At 50.3% G+C, this 18,170-nt stretch overlaps 1 protein-coding gene across 2 annotated transcripts in view; it reads left to right on the top strand.

The window, feature by feature from the left end:
• LLGL1 (LLGL scribble cell polarity complex component 1) overlaps positions 1-18,170 on the top strand; it is a 78,273-nt gene that overhangs the window by 13,752 nt on the left and 46,351 nt on the right. For both annotated transcript variants that reach the window (XM_084818138.1, XM_084818139.1), the window contains exon 2: positions 3,468-3,565. In XM_084818138.1, the coding sequence (XP_084674264.1) occupies positions 3,468-3,565 (98 nt within the window). The remainder of the gene's footprint in view (positions 1-3,467; positions 3,566-18,170) is intronic.

The raw sequence follows: 18,170 nt of genomic DNA, 5'->3' as shown, positions 1-18,170 counted from the left end.
GGGCTTCTTTAAGAGCGGTCTTATCACTGCCTCTTTGAGGGCTGATGGCATCACTCCCTCCTCAAGGGAGGCATTCACCACCGCCCTGATCCCCTCACCCAGTCTCTCTCTGCAGCCCATAATGAGCCAAGATGGGCAAGGATCAAGTAAGCAGGTGGTCGGCCGTACAGATGAAAGCACCTTGTCCACTTCATCAGGAGGAAGAAGCTGGAACCGATCCCACAAAACCAGTTTGCCACAGGCCGCCTCTTGCTCACTAACTGTATCCACAGTGTGCAGAGTAACACACCTAATCTGATCAATTTTATCTGCAAAGTGCCTTGCCAAAGCCTCACAGGAGGCCTTAGAATGCTCCAGTGGTTCCGGAGCCACAGGACCGACCAGGCTCTGGACCACTTGGAACAGCCTCCTGGGACAGCACTCTGCAGACGCGATGGAGGCAGCATAATATTCCTTTTTTGCTGCCTTCACCGCCACGCGATAGGCTGAAGATACAGCTCTAGCCCATGTCTGATCGTCTTTGGAGCGAGACTTCCGCCACCGGCGCTCTAGCCGTCTCACCTCCTGTTTCAGAGCTCGTAACCGCGGATTGAACCATGGTGCAGTCCGAGCCCTGTTCAGGGGGAGAGGGCGTTTCGGAGCCACCCGATCTAATGCCCCAGTGTTTGCGGCATTCCAGCCACCCACCAGGGTCTCGACCGAGTGGCCGTTGGCATGCCTCAGAGAATCCCCAAGCGCGTTCAGGAATCCATTTGGATCCATAAGACGCCTGGGGCGGACCATTTTAATGGGTCCTCCACCCCTGCGGAGGGGTTGTGGAACCGAGAAGTCCAACATCACCAGATAGTGATCTGACCATGACAAGGGGGTGGTGGATATACCCCCGACTTCCAGATCACTCCCCGCTTCTCCAGAAACAAACACAAGGTCTAGTGCATGACCGGCTACATGGGTGGGCCCAGTTAGAATATGGTGCAGCTCCCAGGAGGCCATGGTCTCCATGAAGTCCCGAGGTGCTCCTGTGAGGATGGCCTCCGAATGTACGTTGAAGTCCCCCAACACCAGTAAGTGCCTAGCAACACTCCTGCTCTTGAGATGACAGAGTACTGGGCTACGCATATTCTGGGGCTCCACTTGGGTGAAGAGTTTGGCACGGTGGCCGTGGTGGGCCTTTTTGTTCCAGCTCCCTTGCGCAGGGAAAACGGTTGTCTTCCTCTTGTGAGCTGGCAGGTATTCAGTGTACTCCTTGGTTGTCTGTTGGGGAGAATCCCACCCTGTTCATCTCCTGATTCTATTCTGGACCACAACTACGCCAACTCTTTTACTAGCCATGTGGCGTCCCTCTTTCTGCCTCTGCTTGTGCATGGGTCTGTGTGTGTCTTTCTTGCCCCATACCAGGGCATCCACCCGGTTTTCCTGTGTGGTCTGTTGTGGGGGCTGATAAAGGAAGGGAAGTTGGAAACGTTCTGCCCTGCCGCATTTTTTAATGGATCCTTTGCCTGCCTGCCTTTCTTTGTTCGCTCGCATTGACCCCGATGCCCGAGAGAAAGCAAAGCTGGAATTGGCTGAAAAGCTTCACTTGTCTGTCCGGTCCAGGCTGGAAAAAGATGCAGTCTTGGCTGAAAGGGTTCTCGGGGGAGACGAGGAGGAGGGCGTGACTGCTTTGCGCTGAACTCCCGGCCAAGTCTTTATTAATCTATTCCTCCTTTCCGGCTGTCCTAAAACATGAGCTCTCCAGAGTCTGGCTTGGGCTGGAGCAAAGTTAAAGGAGCCTTCCACCTGCCTTGCGTGGGCTGCCTTGGCTCTCCGAACGCAGCTGTTGGCCAGCGGTGGAGGACCACCGAGCGGCCCCGGGATGTTCGGAGAGCACGTTCAGATAGTCAGCGCTGCTTCTGTGAACGCCCGCAAGACCATCTTGCAAAAATAATTCTTAAATGATGATGGTAATGTGCCCAAAATTGCTGGGGGTGGGGGGAAGTGAGAAAGGGCACAGGCTTTATCTACTGACTTGCAATCTAAAGAAGAAGACAGTATCTGTTAGGAAGGGAGGAGAAAGGAAAATAAGGGGGAAGTCAATCACAGGGCTACCTGGAGATGCCAGGGATGGAACCTGGGACCTTCCGCATGCAAAGCAGGGGCTCTGCCATGGAGCGATTGGTCCCTCCCCTTATATAAGTAAATTCTTGGTCTGCAGTGTTCACATGTGGACTCCAGAGCTTGATGGTGACGTTCCGCATCCACAAACTGGCCCATTTGGGTGGGTAGTGGGTAATGGATGCCTCTAGTCCTTATGGACTCGGTGATTTATGCCTTGCCAATGCTTCCACATAAAACCCAGAGGCTAAGCAGGGGGTGGTGCTGGAATGTTCTGTGCAGCTCGTTGGTTGCTCCCTGTGGCTATATCGCAGGGGTGTTGAACCCTTTTCAGCCTGAGGGGGCTGCATTCCATTTGGGAGAAGCTCTTGGGGGCCGCATGCCAGGGTGGGTGGGATCACAGGCAAAAGTTGCAGGGCTAAAAATACCGCATATTTTGGCTGAAAGCCCTTCCTGCCAGTAACTAAGCTCTAGGAGAAGCATTTCAACCTTTTAGAATGGGGAAAATACTGCGGAAAAGCCAGGAACCCACCAAACACTCGGCAGACAAACAGTGGTTGGGAGCAGGGCCGTTCAGGAAATCCCAGAAGGCCAGATTGGGACCCCAGAAGTGCTGGATTTGGCCCACGGGGCTCAGGTCCCCCGCCTCTGCAGTGTCGGCTGTATGAATGTCTGCGGTGTACGTTGGAAACCTGGTGCCCTGTTTGATTTTTCTCTTGGTACGAATAGAACTTGGGGCCGCCCCGCGCCACAGAAGTGTGTACAGGCCTCGCAGTGCAACTGCTCAAAGCGCTTTTACTTCAAAGTGCTTCCTGCCGGTAACGGGGCTTTAGGGGAGGCATGTCAGCCTTTCAGAATGGGGAAAAACAGTGCAAAAGCCAGGCAAGTGCCAAACCATCATTGCTTCTGGACAAAGGGGCATGGCCTCCCCAGCCCCCCGATATGGCCCCTGGGCCTGAGGTTCTGCACCCGTGCCTTAAACATGTTTATTTATTTTATTTATTAGATTTTATATCCCACCTTGTTTCCTCCTTAAGGAGCCCGAGGCGGCGTACGTAGTTCTCGTCCTCCTCTCCATTTTATCCTCACAACAACAACCCTGTGAGGCAGGATGGGCTGAGAGTCTGTGCCTGGCCCAAAGTCACCCAGGGAGCTCCCACAGCAGAGTGGGGACTAGAACCCGGATCTCCTGACTCCCAGCCCAACTCACCAGCCGCTGCGCTTCCCTGGCTCCCTTGGGCTTCTGAGCCTCATTGGCTTGCCGGTCGTGCCTCCGTGCCAGAATGTTTGCTGTGAGATCCTCGCTGCTCCGTGCTGGAACGTTTGCTGCCTCCCTGTAACTTAGCGCGGCCGCTTCTATCCTTTTCTTCCAGACGGTGGAGCACGGCTTCCCCAACCAGCCCAGCTCCCTGGCCTTCGACCCCAAGCTGCGCATTATGGCAATCGGAACCAAATCGGGAGCGGTGAAAATGTATCCTTTTTGGTGCGCTGGACTCCGGCGGAAGGGAAAGGTAAGGGCCGGTCTAAACGGCAGCAGCGCTGCTGGTGGGTTGCTGTGTTGGGGGTGGGGGGAGGACCTCCTGTCCCCAGGGCTCGCTGGGAGCACCTGAATCAGGGTTGTGGCCTTGTTGTTAAAAATTATGAGAGGAATGAGATAATGTCTGTGAACCCACTGTGTGATATACAACTAAGATAAGAAGTAGAGAATAATAATAAGCCTTTGTTGTGTACAGGGAGCCAAAGGTAGATATCTTGCTATCTTAAGAGATATTTTAGTGTATGTGTATTGTGTGTTTATGTTGTTGTGTTTTTTGTCTTAAAAAATAATTATTCTATCAAAAAAAAATCAGGATTGTGGCGAGGGCTGTGTGGACATACGTTTGGCGCAGCTGGATAGAGCTGGGCATCTGGCATAATCTACGTCGTTATTTAAAAACTGGATACCTGAGCTCGAGGGGCGTAAACATTTTGGCAGTAACTCTCTCAAACAAATCTCTGGGGTACTACGACTAGTACTGGTAGTCCTACTGATACAAGTAGTACTGCTGCTTGTACTATTCATAGTTTATTAGACTATAACAGCCTTCCCTAAACTTTGTGCCTCCCAGATGGGTTGGAGTGCAGCTCCCATAATCCCACAGCCAGCACAGCTGGTTTTGAGATTATGGGAGTTGAACTCCAACAAATCCAGAGGGCGCAGTAGTGGCTGTGGGATTATGGGAGTTGTAGTCCAACACATGTGGAGGGTGCCCGGTTAAGGAGAGCTGAACTAGAAGCGTTGGCATATAGATAGTGCATTTTGGGAGTTACCATGATACTCCTAATAACGGCTCTGCGCAGTAGGGCAAGTCAGCATAATCCCACATATTGCAACAGAGGGGTGCAGCTTTGGCTTGCGGCAAGAACAAATCTGGTGCATTTTCAGCAAAGGAAGGGTTTGAGCTCAGAACTGGGGCGCCTGCAGTTTATTCCTTGGCCACTACACTACAGTCTCTCTCTTGCGTTGCTAACATGGATGATATAGAGCAGCCTTCCCCAACCTGGTGCCCTCCAGATGTTTTGGACTTCAACTCCCATCAGCCCCAGGAAGCATGGCCAGTGGTCAGGAATACTGGCAGTTGCAGTCCAAAACATCTCAAGGGCACCAGCTTAGGGGAGGCTGCATTTTATTTTATGTATTATATTTATATCCCACCTTCCTTCCATCGTGGAACTCAGGGTGGCTACATGGGGTTCCCAGGGTGCCTCCCTCCAGGCACTGTCCAGATCCAGTCCTGCTTCACTTCAGCACGGTGGCTGCCTCCTGTACCTGCAGACGATGCCCCGGGGCCATTGCATTGCAGCGGATTTGTTGCAGGTCTCTCTGGGTTCGAGGCTGTTGTGCAGGAGGCGCCACGGGTGTTTTCTCCACTCGAAGACGGCCGGTGGCGTCCCCAGCGACCAGCCGTAGAGGTCGGCTGTTGTCCTTTGCGCCTCTTGTGTGCTGGCTGGCATGATGCAGGTCTGTGACAGCGTGCCAGGCTTCTTGGGCAGCAGGCCTCTAGCTCCCTCCCCAGGGTCTCCGCTTAAAAGGATCGGGTGGCCGGTGAGGGGGGCCAAGGGTCTTCCTGAGACGCTGGGAAGCTGCTGCCAGTCAGAGCAGTCAAGACTGGGCTAGATGGACCAGCACTGTGTCGCAGGCAGCTCTCCTTCCCTTGAAGCCTGCAAAACCATGATCATTTTGGAGAACGGGAAGACGGCATCCAGCCAGTTTGGAGGGCTTTAAAAGGGGGTTGGACAAATTCCGGGAGGAGAAGGCTATGGGTGGCTACTAGTCCTGATGGCTGTGTGCTCCCTCCAGTAGCAGAGGCAGTCTGCCTATGCACACCACTTGCTGGGGAACATGGGCAGGAGAGTTATGCTGTTGCACTCCTGTCCTGCTTGTAGGTTTCCCGTGGGCAGCTGGTTGGCCACTGTGGGAACGGAATGCTGGACTAGATGGACCCTTGGCCTGATCCAGCAGGGCTCTTCTCATGTTCATATGCTGTGTGCTCGTTTCTGCTTTTCCCCCTTCAGCCAAGTCTCCTGTTTCCCTCTATTGAGCAAAAGCACCTGGTATTCAGACTCACCTGTTCCCAGGACATAGCTGATCCTGGAGTCTCCAGTGTGGTCCCTCTCTTGATGCCTGCCAGGCTCCCTGCCACTCCTGATTTTATATTCGATTCCTAAGATTTGTATTAAATTATACTCCCTTTCTTTTTTTTAACTGGGAGGGTGGCACGCTGCAGAGCCAAGGGCTGCCCTCTCTGCCCTTTTTCTTTGGTTTCCAAGAGTTGTTTCGTGTTCTGGAGCTCAGGCCTCTCTCGTCTTAAGTTCTTGGGAAGTTAATTCTCTTTTAATCGCACCAGTTTGCCTTCTGGGAAAAGAGTGTGTTGTGACCAGCCTTGCCTGCCATGGCTACTGTTTTATGAATGGGCGAGCCCCACCGCCAGGGCAGCCATTTTGCGGGAGCACCCAGCCACTCTCCAAATTCCAAAAGTGCCCACCCACCCACAAAAGTTGGCAACCCCTAATTGATAAGGCAGGGAGTTATTCTCGACCACAGCGCTGTTTCGGGATTTCTCCAGAGCCTGCCCCAAAGTGGAAAGCCGCCCCCTTCCTCCTCCCTTGCAGACCTCCAGTACAGGCTCAAAATTCGGGGTGTCTGGGTGTGGATTGGAAAAAAAAAAAGCTTTGGGTTTTATTTCTGAAAGCATCTTAGTTTTTGCTTTGCCTCCGTTTTCATTTTCTTATTGAAAGCCACGGAAGACCCTCTGACTCCTCATAACTGGTGGGCGGTGTTCAAGTGGCCGGCAGTTCGCAGGTATTTTGCTACCGCTCCAGCACATCCATCCGGCCGAATCCCAGCTCTCTGTTTGGAAGCTTCAGTTCCCCATGTTCGTGGCCCCACCTTTGTTTTGCATGCTCATAGCGGTGATGCAGCACTAGCTTTCTTGTGGATGATTTAAAACCATTGTGTGCGAGGGTGGGGGGAGGAGCCCTGAGGGTGTGTACCTTGTTGTAGCAGCTCCGGCTGCCCTAAATTGCAGGTGCGGGCTCAAATTATGGTGTCGGCACTCGGGGAACCACCTGTGTTTGGAGAGCCACCCGTCCTTTTCAGGCTCAGGCTAGGGAGAGGCGGAGGAAGTTGTCTGCCACCGAAGCGATGCTCTTTTCGATGCTCTTTTTCTTTTCGTCGCCTCCCTCGGAGGTGCGACTGCGGTTGACACCCATGGGACACTTTGTTTCTGGAGAGAGGTGCCAGAATCGCGTGGGGGAACGCAGGGGAAGCAGAGCGATGGGATGGTTACAGCAGCGACAACGTCTAGACTGGATTAGTGCAAAGCGCTTTCTCTGGGGCCTCCTTCGAAGGGGGCTTGGAAATTTCAGTCGGTACAGCATAACAGCAGGAATCGATCAACTGGAGTTAGCAAAAGGGATCGCGTTTTGCTAGTACTTGAAGAAACTTCGCTGGTGTCCATTGTATTGACTAAGGGTCATAGGAACCAAAATGTTAAAATAAACACGTGGTTAAAACAATAATAAAGTGAATACATTCCATTGTTTTTGAGCTCTATTCAAGGTGCCAGCTTTGAGCCATAAAAACGTAAAGTGAATTGGGGCCGACGTGCTTGAAGGATCAATTACACCCATGTGAACCCACCTGAATATTAAGATCTCCCTCAGAGGGCACCCTCCTCATGAAGTGATATGGGTGACTAAAAGACAGGGCCTTCTCGGTGTCAGCACCCAATATCTTAGGGCAGCTCAGGCCCCAGCACTCCTTCTGGGCCACCACTGATGCCTGCCCTGGCTCTCTTTTAAAAATTACAGGTTCACAGTGTCCACCATCTTTGTGTTTGACAATGTCTTGGAAGGTGACTCTACTGCTAGGTCAGCCTTTGCCAACCTGGTATGCTCCAGCTGTGTTGGACTACAAATCCCATAATCCTCCAGCCAGCTGTGGCTGAGTCCCCTCAGTTGGGCCTGGGTTGCAGCCCCTAAATTGTGTAGAACTCTCCCCCTGTTCTTGTGCTTGGCCCACCGTTTTCTGGCCTTTTCAGAGTCGCTTAAAAGCATTCTTGTTTCTGCAGACTTTTAAGGGATCATCTTAAGTATACTCTTTAGGTTGTTAAACACACTCTTAAAAAAATACTGGTTGATGGTTGCCACAGCTGTTTTGATTGTGTGTCCATTTTAATGATGGATCTGCGCCCTAGTGCCATTGATGCTGTGCTAGCAAACGCTATTAACTTTTAAATCTGTTGCACTAGCCAGCGGTACTGATGTTGCATGAGCATTGGTTTACGCTAGTGCAACATCTGGCAGCATATGATGAGTTGGAATCAGGTCTTGGATTTGTTCTATGGTCGGTTGCTTAAAGTTGTCTTCAGATATATGTTGTTTCTGTGTATACTGTCTGTGTGTTTTTATGTAGATAGTTTTAAAAACTTTGTATACTGTATCTTTAATGGTTTTTAATCTTTGTGAACCACCAAGAGACTATGGGGCAGCATAGAAATATAATTCTTAATAATAATAATTGACAGCACTGGTGTATGTACACTGTTGGATCTGTTCCACTGTTTTTGTTTTAAAATTCTGTTATAAGCTGCCTAAAACTGAGGGTGAGAGGTGGGGTATAAATATTTGAAGATGCTAGAAGGTAGAGGATTTGGTTTGCTTTCTTTTGGAATGCCTGTTTTTTTTAGATTTGTGGTTTCAGTTCCTTGATCTTCCCCTTGCTGCTGATATTAGAGATAATTCCCTTTTAAACAAAATCTTATTTTCATTGGCTGGGACAGATTATTTTGTGACATATTGCACTGTTAAATTTGTTAAGCTAGCTCTAGGGAAGAGGAAGGTTTTAAAATTTCAACAGATGATACCATAGGTCATTGAGCTATTTTGATTAATTTACTTTTTTTAGTATTCAAGTCAGTTGTTACAGTTTGTTTACGTTATTCCTTACTTATCATTACACCTAGTTTGATGTTGTTTTAACTTGACATTCTGTATTTTTCTTGTTTCTGTGTTTAGTTTGATATGTATGCAAAAGCCCAGCTGGCTGTGGATCAATAAACTTGAACTGAGAAATATTTTAAAGTGGCGAAGTTCAAGCTGCCTTCCGGGACAATCTTGTATTTAGATGCAAGAGCTGGAAAGATATCTCCCCCCCACACGCTATTTTCCAAAATGCTGTCTAGTTGGCTCGTTGTTGAATGCGATCGACGGTTGATGGTTTGGGGTTTGTGTGTGTGTGGCTGAGTTCTTCTTTTTTGAAGCGGCAAGCGTGGGATTGGGAATCTTCCTTGGCGCATAGCAACGGGTGCCTCCTCTTTGCAGAGTGGGTCTCCCTTTGCCTTTCTGGAAGGAGCCTGAATAGATGCATTTTGGAGGCCCACAGGAATCTTGGCCGCCGAAACAGGCTTCCTTCAAGCCTGTGCTTTGGTGTATGCGCTAGGAGATGTGCAGTCACTGTGGAGTTGACAACTTCATGAATACAAAGCGACAAACCCTCTCTCTCTTCCAGCGCCCATCTTCATCGTTGATCTTGCCTCCCACACTCCTTCCCCTGTCTCTCTTCAGGAGGCGACCCAGGATGGTCAACATGTTAGGAAAATCGACTAGTAAGTTTTCCTTCTCTCTGAACAGATGGCTTTTAAATAGGAACAGAAGAAGAGCCCTGCTGGATCAGACCAAGGGTCCATCCAGACCAGCATTCTGTTCACACAGAGGCCAACCAGCCGCTCACAGGAGACCCCCAAACAGCATGAGCGTAACAGCACCCTCCCGCCCATGTTCCCCAGCAACTGGCATACAGAGGCTCACTGCCTCTGATACTGGAGGTAGCAGATGGCCATCAGGACTAGTAGCCGTTGATAGCCTTTTCCTGCATGTATTTGTCCAACCCCCTTTTAAAGCCATCCAAACTGGTGGCCATCGCTACATTTTGTGGTAGCGAATTCCATAGTTTAACGCTGCATTGTGCGAAGAAGTCCTTCCCTTTATCTGTCCTGCATCTCCCACCAATCAGCTTCATGGGAGGACCCCATTGGGTTCTGGTATTTTGAGAGGGAGAAAAAGGTCTCCCTATCCACTTTCTCCACACCAGGCATAATTTTATACACCTCTGTCACATTCCCCCTTACTTGCCTTTTTCCTAAGCTAAACATTCCCAGCTTTTGTAACCTTATATGTGGTTTTCTAATCAAGAGATGGTGTGTGACTGTTAAAAAAATGTAATAAAAATACCAAAATTCAACCAACAACCCAAAACGCAAAAGGAATTCAAGAATGCCATAGCGCCAGCTTGCCAATGCCGAGGAATGTGCTCTTGAAGCGCTGTGAGCTGTTAATTAGATGATGGAATATAAAAGATGTTGTAAAGTGGGCTTCCTTGGGCAGGGAGTTCCAAAGGGTTGGTGCCGCTGCCAGAAAGGCCCTGCATGGAGTCCTCTGCCAGTCTTGCCAGAGGGTAGGGGGCAGTGGGGGCTGGAGCAGAACTGCTTTTGTTAACCTCTGAGCATGCAGAGGAATATTTGGGAGAAGAAGGTGCTCCTTTAGGTATGCACAGCCCAGGCTGAGCTAACCTCTGTGTGGACAGATTAGACTAAAAGAAGTTGCGTTGGTGTTTCCCGTCCCCTTTATTCAGTACACACTCATCCTTAGTTTTTGAAACATTCTCTCTTTCTCTTGCCTCTCCCTGCCCCCATTTGACTTTGTACAATCAGGCTCTTGGAATATTTCCAAACTTTCCCCAAAACTCTGCTTTGGCATAATTCTGCAAAGAAATGCAACTTCATCTGTCTTGTACACTCCTGGTAGTGTATGTATGACGATTTAGGGTAATATAAGTGAACCAGATGGGTGTCTGCTTCCAAGGAGTCTTGCAGTCTAAATTTTCCACTCTCTGGGAAGACAAAGGGGAAGAGGAGGCAAGGATTTCATACAAAGAGAGGAAGAATAGGAGAGGCACGCAGGAGTTGATGCGCAAATGCAGTTGGGTGTATTAGGTACGGTTGTCACCCAATTAAATTTATTTATTTATTTATTGCATTTATACCCCGCCTTTCTCCCTCTTGCAAGGAACTCAAGGCGGCTTGATTTAAAGAAATCTTTGTCCACTTGAGTTTTAAGGCTAAGCTAGCCCAGATGTTAATTGCCCTGAATATCCTTAAGACGTTCGTACGTGTGTGTGAGAGAGAGAGAGAGAGAGAACGAGCGAGAGAGCGCGAGTGAGAGAAGGCAGAGTTTAACTTTTTTTCTCTCCCTGCCAGGATCCTGGCCCAAAATCACCCCTCTGAAGCTGCTCTTTGCAATTACTTTTTTATCAGGACTCTGGCAGAGACAGAGAGACCTGGTTTACACAACACGACAAGCCAGAATATGGGCTGAGTATGGGTTGAGCAAGAAACTTGTGCATTCACTGTATTCACGCAATTAATGTCCCTTCTAATTTGGCCCTTAGCGGATAGGAATTTAAAAAATAGTTCTGGAGTAAGAAGCACACCTCTGTTTTTAGATCAGGGGTGGGCAACTTTGGCTGTGCTGGCTGTGGCTGGTGGGATGTCATGGTTCAGACATGCAGAATGCTCTAGATTGAAAATGCAGTGTGAAAGTGGCAATGCAGCCCTCTTGCTTTGCAGATAAGCTGATTTTTTTTCTTTTCTGTTTTTTTGTACTGAAGTTTGGGGAGTCCAGGAATTGGAGGTTCTTCTGTCACACCCGCTTTCAATCTCTTTCTCTCCCCCTCCCCCTCCCCTGCCGCTGCCGCTCCAGCCCCTCAGCATCTGTAGCTGTGTTGGAAGGCCGCCCTTGCCTTCTGTACAGGACATGTGCGAGTTAGAAAGACAATGGGGAAATGGCTTAAGAACAGAAGATAAAGTTCTTACGGGGGCAGGGGATCCCAGCGGGGCAGGGAAGGAAACAGGTGCTAAAAATACAGCCCCCAATGCATGAACAGAGTAATCCTCTACTCTGAAGGGGAGCTGGAGGGAGTGCCAAATGATGGAGCAAAATATACCCCCACCAGCACCCCAAAAGCCTCCCTGGCATTCTTGGCTCCTGACACAGGTATGCCATATTGGCAAGGACAGATATCCACTCTCCGCTAAAGAGATGGAAACGCTTTGCCAACTTTCTGAACAGGCAGAAACCTGTAACAGCATTTATTTATTGTGCCCCTCCAATTGGATTTTAGTTTGGAAACTCCTTGGCACAGGGGTCTCTTGCTTCTGTTAACATGTTGCTTGATCCAAAGTTTCCCAGGCAAATTGCAGGTTTCCCAGCTCCTTTCCTTCCTTGTAGTGCTAATGCTGGCGCTGGGGGAGGGAGTTGAGCTCCCCTCTTTCTCACCCACGGATCTTCCCCAGCTAACACATGGTCCAGGCCATATTTGCAGAGTGCCTAGTTTGCCCTCTAATGCACCGGACAGCCCTTCTCTATGAGGCCTCCTGGAGCATTCCCCGTGACAGCAGGGGGAACTCTGTTTTATCCGACTGGGAGCAGATAGAGCAGTTTTCCTTCCTCTGGCTGTCCTCATGAATTCTCCTAGATGGGGGGCAGTTGTGGCCACTTCCCCACACCCAGCCGAGAAAATGACAAGATTTTTTTTTAAAGCAATGGACACGCATATTCTGTGCTCAGAACAGATGTTGTGCGAATGTACTCGGTTTTGCATGATGTACGCTTGATGTTGAAATCTGTGTCTTTTGCACAGGATATTGGGGGGGGGGGTAAGAGGTGTAAAAACAAGCATCTGATGTCCTTCATTACATTATTTCAGTAATCCTTACAATCTGTAAGGTAGGCCAGTGGTGTTATCCCCTTTTTGTAGTCTGGGGAGGGGGCTGAGGTTGAGGGTGAGCGTGGCTTGTCTAAAGCCACCTAGTTAAGTTCATGGCAAAGGCAGGCTTTCCACATGGCACAGTGGTTCATAGCTCAGTCTTCCCTCATCCCAAAGAGCAGCACTAGTACCATTGTTTAAATTGACTGGAGTGACATGCATTTTCTTCCTGCGCATGCAACTGTGCCACAAACCTGATGGCTGCGAAATCGTGCTGTTGTTAAAGTGGAATTAGGAGCACTCAAGAAAGCCTCGTGCAGAAGTAGAATCTGGGTCCCCCATCCTTGAATACCGGAACGCTAATTTCCAAAAAGCTTCTGTTTGGAAGTTTGGCTTGGGAGCTCCTAAAGGGAATCCCTCAGAAAAACCTCTAGAACAGGTTTTTCAGCCTCCATTCTCCATGAGGACTAGAGGCTTAGTTTGTTTTATAGCGCTCTCTCTCTCTCTCTTTCTGTGTGTGTGTGTGTGTGTGTGTGTATATACTTTGTGTGTGTGTGTGTGTGTGTGTATATATATATATATATATATATTTGTGTGTGTGTGTGTGTCTGTGCGAGCGTGCACACATAAAATACACCACAATCTGACATGACTTCTGGAGATAGGTGTTGAGTTCTGTGTGAAATTAAGCCTGGAGAAATCTACTGGCCTAGCTACGAATCCCCAAAGAGAAAGGAGAGTTGAGGCAGACCTTTCATTTTATTACAGTGGCTGTAAAGTAAGATGCCCCTTTCCTCCTGTGGAAAATTTTCCCTCTGCCTTAAGCGCCGACAGGCAGCTTTCCTGCTCGCACCCCCCCTCCCCCCAGCCTTTTCAGCTGCACATAGCCAAGGGCTCTCTAGCGGGGGGGGGGGGGGACGCTGGGCAAATGCTTTCTCCCCATCTCCCCGCTGGTCGTGTTGGCGTGGACGTCTGTCCCTTGCCGGCGGCTGCGCAGGCTGGCTGCAGGCCTGGCGTTCGGAGGCCCCTGTTGCTGTGGGGCTGTAGCTTTGCAAGAATTCAAGTGGGCGTCTGGCTGACAATCCCTCTGACGTGGGGTGGGGGGTGGGGGGGTGGGGGGAGAGGTCCTGAGGCTGGAGGCAGAAATGGAGACGCTCACAGAGTCCGCTTTCCCTCCGTTGTTTTGCGTCTCCCCTTCCTCAGCGAGGAGGACAGAAGACGGAGGTGGGAGCTGCGCCTTCCAGACTCAGCCCTGCCCTTGTAATGCCAATAGGGTTTCTTCCCCGCCAGCTGCTTCCCCTTTTGCTACGTCTGTAGCAGGGAGGAAATAACGATCAACTTTTGAGGAGTCTCCCAAAGGTGCAGGGAGGGTGCATGGTTTGTGTGGCAGGCCGGCGTGGTCGTGTTTTTGTCATGCAGAAATAGTTTGTGCCTGCAAAGAGCCCTGCTGGATCAGGCCAGAGGTCTATTTGGACCAAGGTTCCACAACCGCCCCTGCTGACTCGCCGCGGGCAGGTACAGTTTTTGTTCTGGCGAGAGCACGGAATCGAGGAACCCCTGCCCATTGTCCGTGTCTGGGAAAGCACGGGGAATCCACCTGATGACTTGAGAAGCCCTGGAGCATGGCAGGGGTGCTCTCTGATGCTGCACTGAGCCATGGACTAGTTCGGAGAGCCATGTCTCACTGCTCTCTCCCAGGCTTAGCGCAACAGGGGCGAGCTCACATCCTTCTCCTCTGTTGTAGGGGAGAGCAGCTGTGCTGCATCTTGAGCTCAGAGTATTGTAGGGATGTCAGAGAAATTTGTTTCGGGCGTGGAGTTTGATGTGTTTTCCTAGGCATGAGGCCCCCCCCGGGGGGGGGGCTTTGTTTCAGTCCCTGCTGTGGCATCCGACTCAATCCGTAGCAAGTTGGGCCTGCTTGTGGATTTTCCAGGAATTTTGTGCATTTTGTGTGTGTGTGTGTGTGTGTGTGGGGGGGGGGTTCTGCAGTTTGCACAAACTTCTGAGCAATATATGTGGATTTCTGAGCAATTTGTGCAAATCATGGCCGAATTTGTGCGATTTGCACAATTTCACCTGTAATTTGTGGATATTCGCCCATAATTTGAGCAAATTGCAGAACCTTTAAAAAATGTTCAGAAACGTTCCTGGAGTTTGGGGAACAGTCCGCAGCTGGCTCACAGATGCAAAGCAAGTTGTACATGCTGCAGGACCCTGTTGAGACAAACAATAACTGGATTTCCCAGTGATGGACACCCCTAGCGTAATTTCAGAAGGCCCTGCCCCCTACCCCTGGGAGTAGGGGGAAGGGTCATGGCAAGAAGCAAATTTTGGCTGGCTACTGAGGCCAGTAACTATTTGCTGACCCCTGATCTAGGCCAACATGCGATTTCAGCAAGTGTCCAAGATGTTTCTGGTACAAGCCCATGAGCAGGGCCATGAAGGCTGTAGTCCTCTCCCTGTTTGTGTGACCCCAACAGCTGGTATTCAGAGGCAGACTTCTTCTGTACATGGAGGATTGATTTATCTATCATAGCTGTCGATTCCATGACTTTCTCCAACATTTTGGGAAAGGCATCAGAGCCAGTGGCCGTGGCCGCATCTTGCAGCAGCGAGTAGCCTCTCTCCAGTAAATGAATGAGGACGCAATCTGTGCATGTTTAAACTCCCAGCCATGCAGGGAGTTGTAGGCCTTTTTTCTGTCTAAACACTCCTAGGATTGTGCCTTTAATCTCTTTAGAGTAGCTTTTGCAAACTTGGGAGAGACTTCAGTTGTCTGCAGAAATTTTCGGTGCAGGCAGGTGGCCTTGCGCAGCTGTGATTTTGACTGGAAATATTTGAGGGTCTGTCTGTGCCCCCCCCCCCCCGATAAAAGAACTAATCGAGAGCAGGGACCAGTGAGAGAGTTCGGTACTGGCGGAATGAGTGTGCAAAAAGCAGCTGTGGCTTCTTGTGTGTGAACAGTGTTCTTGCTTTGAAGGTGTAGGTCTCCCCAAGGTGAAAAGGCCTGCGTCTGAGCTGTTGTTCCTCAGGCTGCAAGCGGGGGGGTGGGGGCTCACGGGCTCAGAAATGCTTTGTGCCGTGCACACAGAAAGATTCCTTGCAACAACACAGCCTTCTCAACATGCTAGCTTTCTTAGCTGGCTCCCTCCCTCTGATCTGCTAGATTTCTACATGCAGGGAATCTCTCGTATGGGTGACCATTCCATCATGGGAGCCCCCCCCATCTGAAATTTGGAGCAGCTGAGCAGAGTGTGAGGTCTATGCGCGTTTGCTGTAGTGACATTACAGGAAGTCACAGTAGCTTTTTTTTTTTTTTTTTTACAGCTGCTCTGCAATGGGACGATGCTTAACACCCTGCAAATTGAGCAGGCTGGGGCAGTTGTTGCTTCCTCCCTGAGCTTAGCGGCATTGCTTGGAGTCGGTGCAGTGTGTCTGAGAACTTGAATGGGTGAAGGTTTGTGACTTTTCCACAGATCAATTTCCCCCCTGAAGCATTCTATAGAACTTACTAATCTTGAGCATGGCTTGGATTGCTGGAGACTGTGCAAGCTGCTTGTCCTCGTGGATGCTGGCTGTGCGTGGCTGTGCGTGGTATGCTGCCAGGATATTTTCTCATGGTAAGGCTCATGTCTTCATGGCATGGGGCTTCTGTTCCTTGTAGTCTTTGGCCATGTTTCCTGGCCCTGCCATCCTGGTGCCCTATATCCAGAACCTTCTTCACACTTAAAACTTGGACGCTGTGTTTTGGAGAAAGTCTGTTCCTAGATCAGTTCCTGCAAACAATGCTTTACTTCCAAAGAACCCAGAAATGCTTGACATGGCATGCAACTAGCCTAAATCATAAGTATGTGTGTATGTTTTAAATGTCTCTTTCTTGCCTTTCCTCCAAGGAATCGGAGTGGTATACAAGCTCCCCACAATCTGTTCTCACAACAGGTAGGGCAGTGAGGACCGTGAGGTAGGGCAGGCTGAGAGATGCTGACTGGTCCACTGTCCTCCATTGAGCTTGGGGGCTAAACAGGGATTTGAACCCAGCTCAGACATGCTCAGCCTACTACACCGTGTTGAAACGTGAGTGCTAAACTTGCAGTGGTGTAGCCCTGCTGGTGGGCTTCCCATTGGGGCATCTGGTTGGCCATGGTGGGAACTGAACGCTGCATTCAACGGGCCTTTGGCCTGATCCGGCGTGGGCTCCTCTTGCGCTCCACGTTTGTGTGTTGGAGGGGGCGGGTTGGGTGGTTTCTGCTTTGAGCAGTGGCAGCTGGCTCTGCGTCTGTCTATTTAAATGTGGCTCTTAAAATGGCCAAACTCCAGTGGAAAAAGCACACAGATTCACAACTATTTTTATAGACCTGCTGTCGTGTGCAATTAGAGAAACCTCCGATTTCAGCACACAGAGCGGCTCTCTTTTGGGTCTGCGTGGTGTTTATATAGGTAGGTTGTCATTGCTGGACCGCAGCCTATAGATAGCAAAGAGGCAGCACAGGAGTGCCCTCCAACTGGCAGCTTTCTTCCTGTGCCTGTGGCTCAGAAGTGTCTTTTGCACTCGGTCCCTAGTTGCACACTTTAAGTTTTCCCAATCTGGTGCCCTCCAGCCACTTTGGACGACAACTCCCAGCACTCCTGACTGTTGCCCATGCTGCCTGGGACTCATGGGAGTTTGAATTCAATGACATCTGGGGGGCACCAGGTTGGGCAACGCTGCTCTAACTGCTACATCACACTTCCTCCTTCCAGCTGACCTCCGCTGAAGGTCAGTAATCCTGCCGCACCTGATGTGGTGGGATTCTTGGTGCAATGACGCTTCCCTGGAGGAAACGTCGACCTGCACAAAGCGTGGAGGGTGGGTTCTTCCGAGTGTGGCTGGAACGTGCTCTTTGACTGTGCAAGGTTGGGCTGCTCCAGTTTGAACTGAGCAAACTTGTGCTCTGCTCTCAGAAATCTGGGGAACGTTGTGAAAGGTGTGCGAGGGTGTGTGTGGAGTTTTTAGTGGCGCCGGTGCCTTCCGGGGTCTTGCCTCTCTTTCTCTGAACTCTTTCGAGCAGCTGTGACCTTGTTGTGATGTGGGAGGCTTGCTGCGCAAGCAAATAAAGCGGTGCCGCTAACACGGCCTCTGTGAGTCGAGTCAGGCTGATGGTGGGAGGAGGGGCCCAGCGCAGTGAAGGCACGGAGCGATGGGGCCTGCTGGGCAGCGCATTCTGCCGCGGGCTGCTTCTCCTCCCCAGCTTCTTCCCCTGAGTGCGTGCAGATGTTCAGAACTAATACGGAGTTGCTTTCCAGGAAGTTGGAATGGGGAAATGCCTTAACCCACGGCGCTGTGTGTGTGTGTTCTCTTCACTGCGTCTCATGAAAGTCGTCTGTGTTTCGCACATTGTCAGGCATCTTTTGTTCTGTTGTCCACTCATGGACAAAACTGGATTTTTTTTAGGGATCTACACAACTGTTATTCCTGTTTGTGCACATCCCCCTCCCCAAAGGTTTTTAAAAAACTGGTCCGCAGGTCCGCAGAATCCATGTGACTCAGAGAAAGCTGGTCCGAACTCCTTTGAACCTGTCGCGGATTTCTCTGACGGCCATGCATGTCTGCTGTCTTGAGGATTCCGGTGGATGAGATGCACATGAGCCTGGCTTATACATGGGATTTGTGTGTATTCTACGCCATTTACCCCCCCCCCCCCGGCACTCCTAACCCTGCAGTGAAGGGCTACAGCTCAAAGGTAGAAAGCCTGCTTTGTATGCAGAAGGCCCCAGGTTCGAATCCCTGGCA

The sequence above is a fragment of the Heloderma suspectum genome, chromosome 12, assembly GCF_057233095.1.
Source record: "Heloderma suspectum isolate Gila_16-S chromosome 12, 16-S_ref, whole genome shotgun sequence".
Classification (NCBI taxonomy): Eukaryota; Metazoa; Chordata; class Lepidosauria; order Squamata; family Helodermatidae; genus Heloderma; species Heloderma suspectum.
The sequence above is the reverse complement of the archived record's forward strand: the minus strand, read 5'-3'. Positions and strand labels throughout refer to the sequence as shown.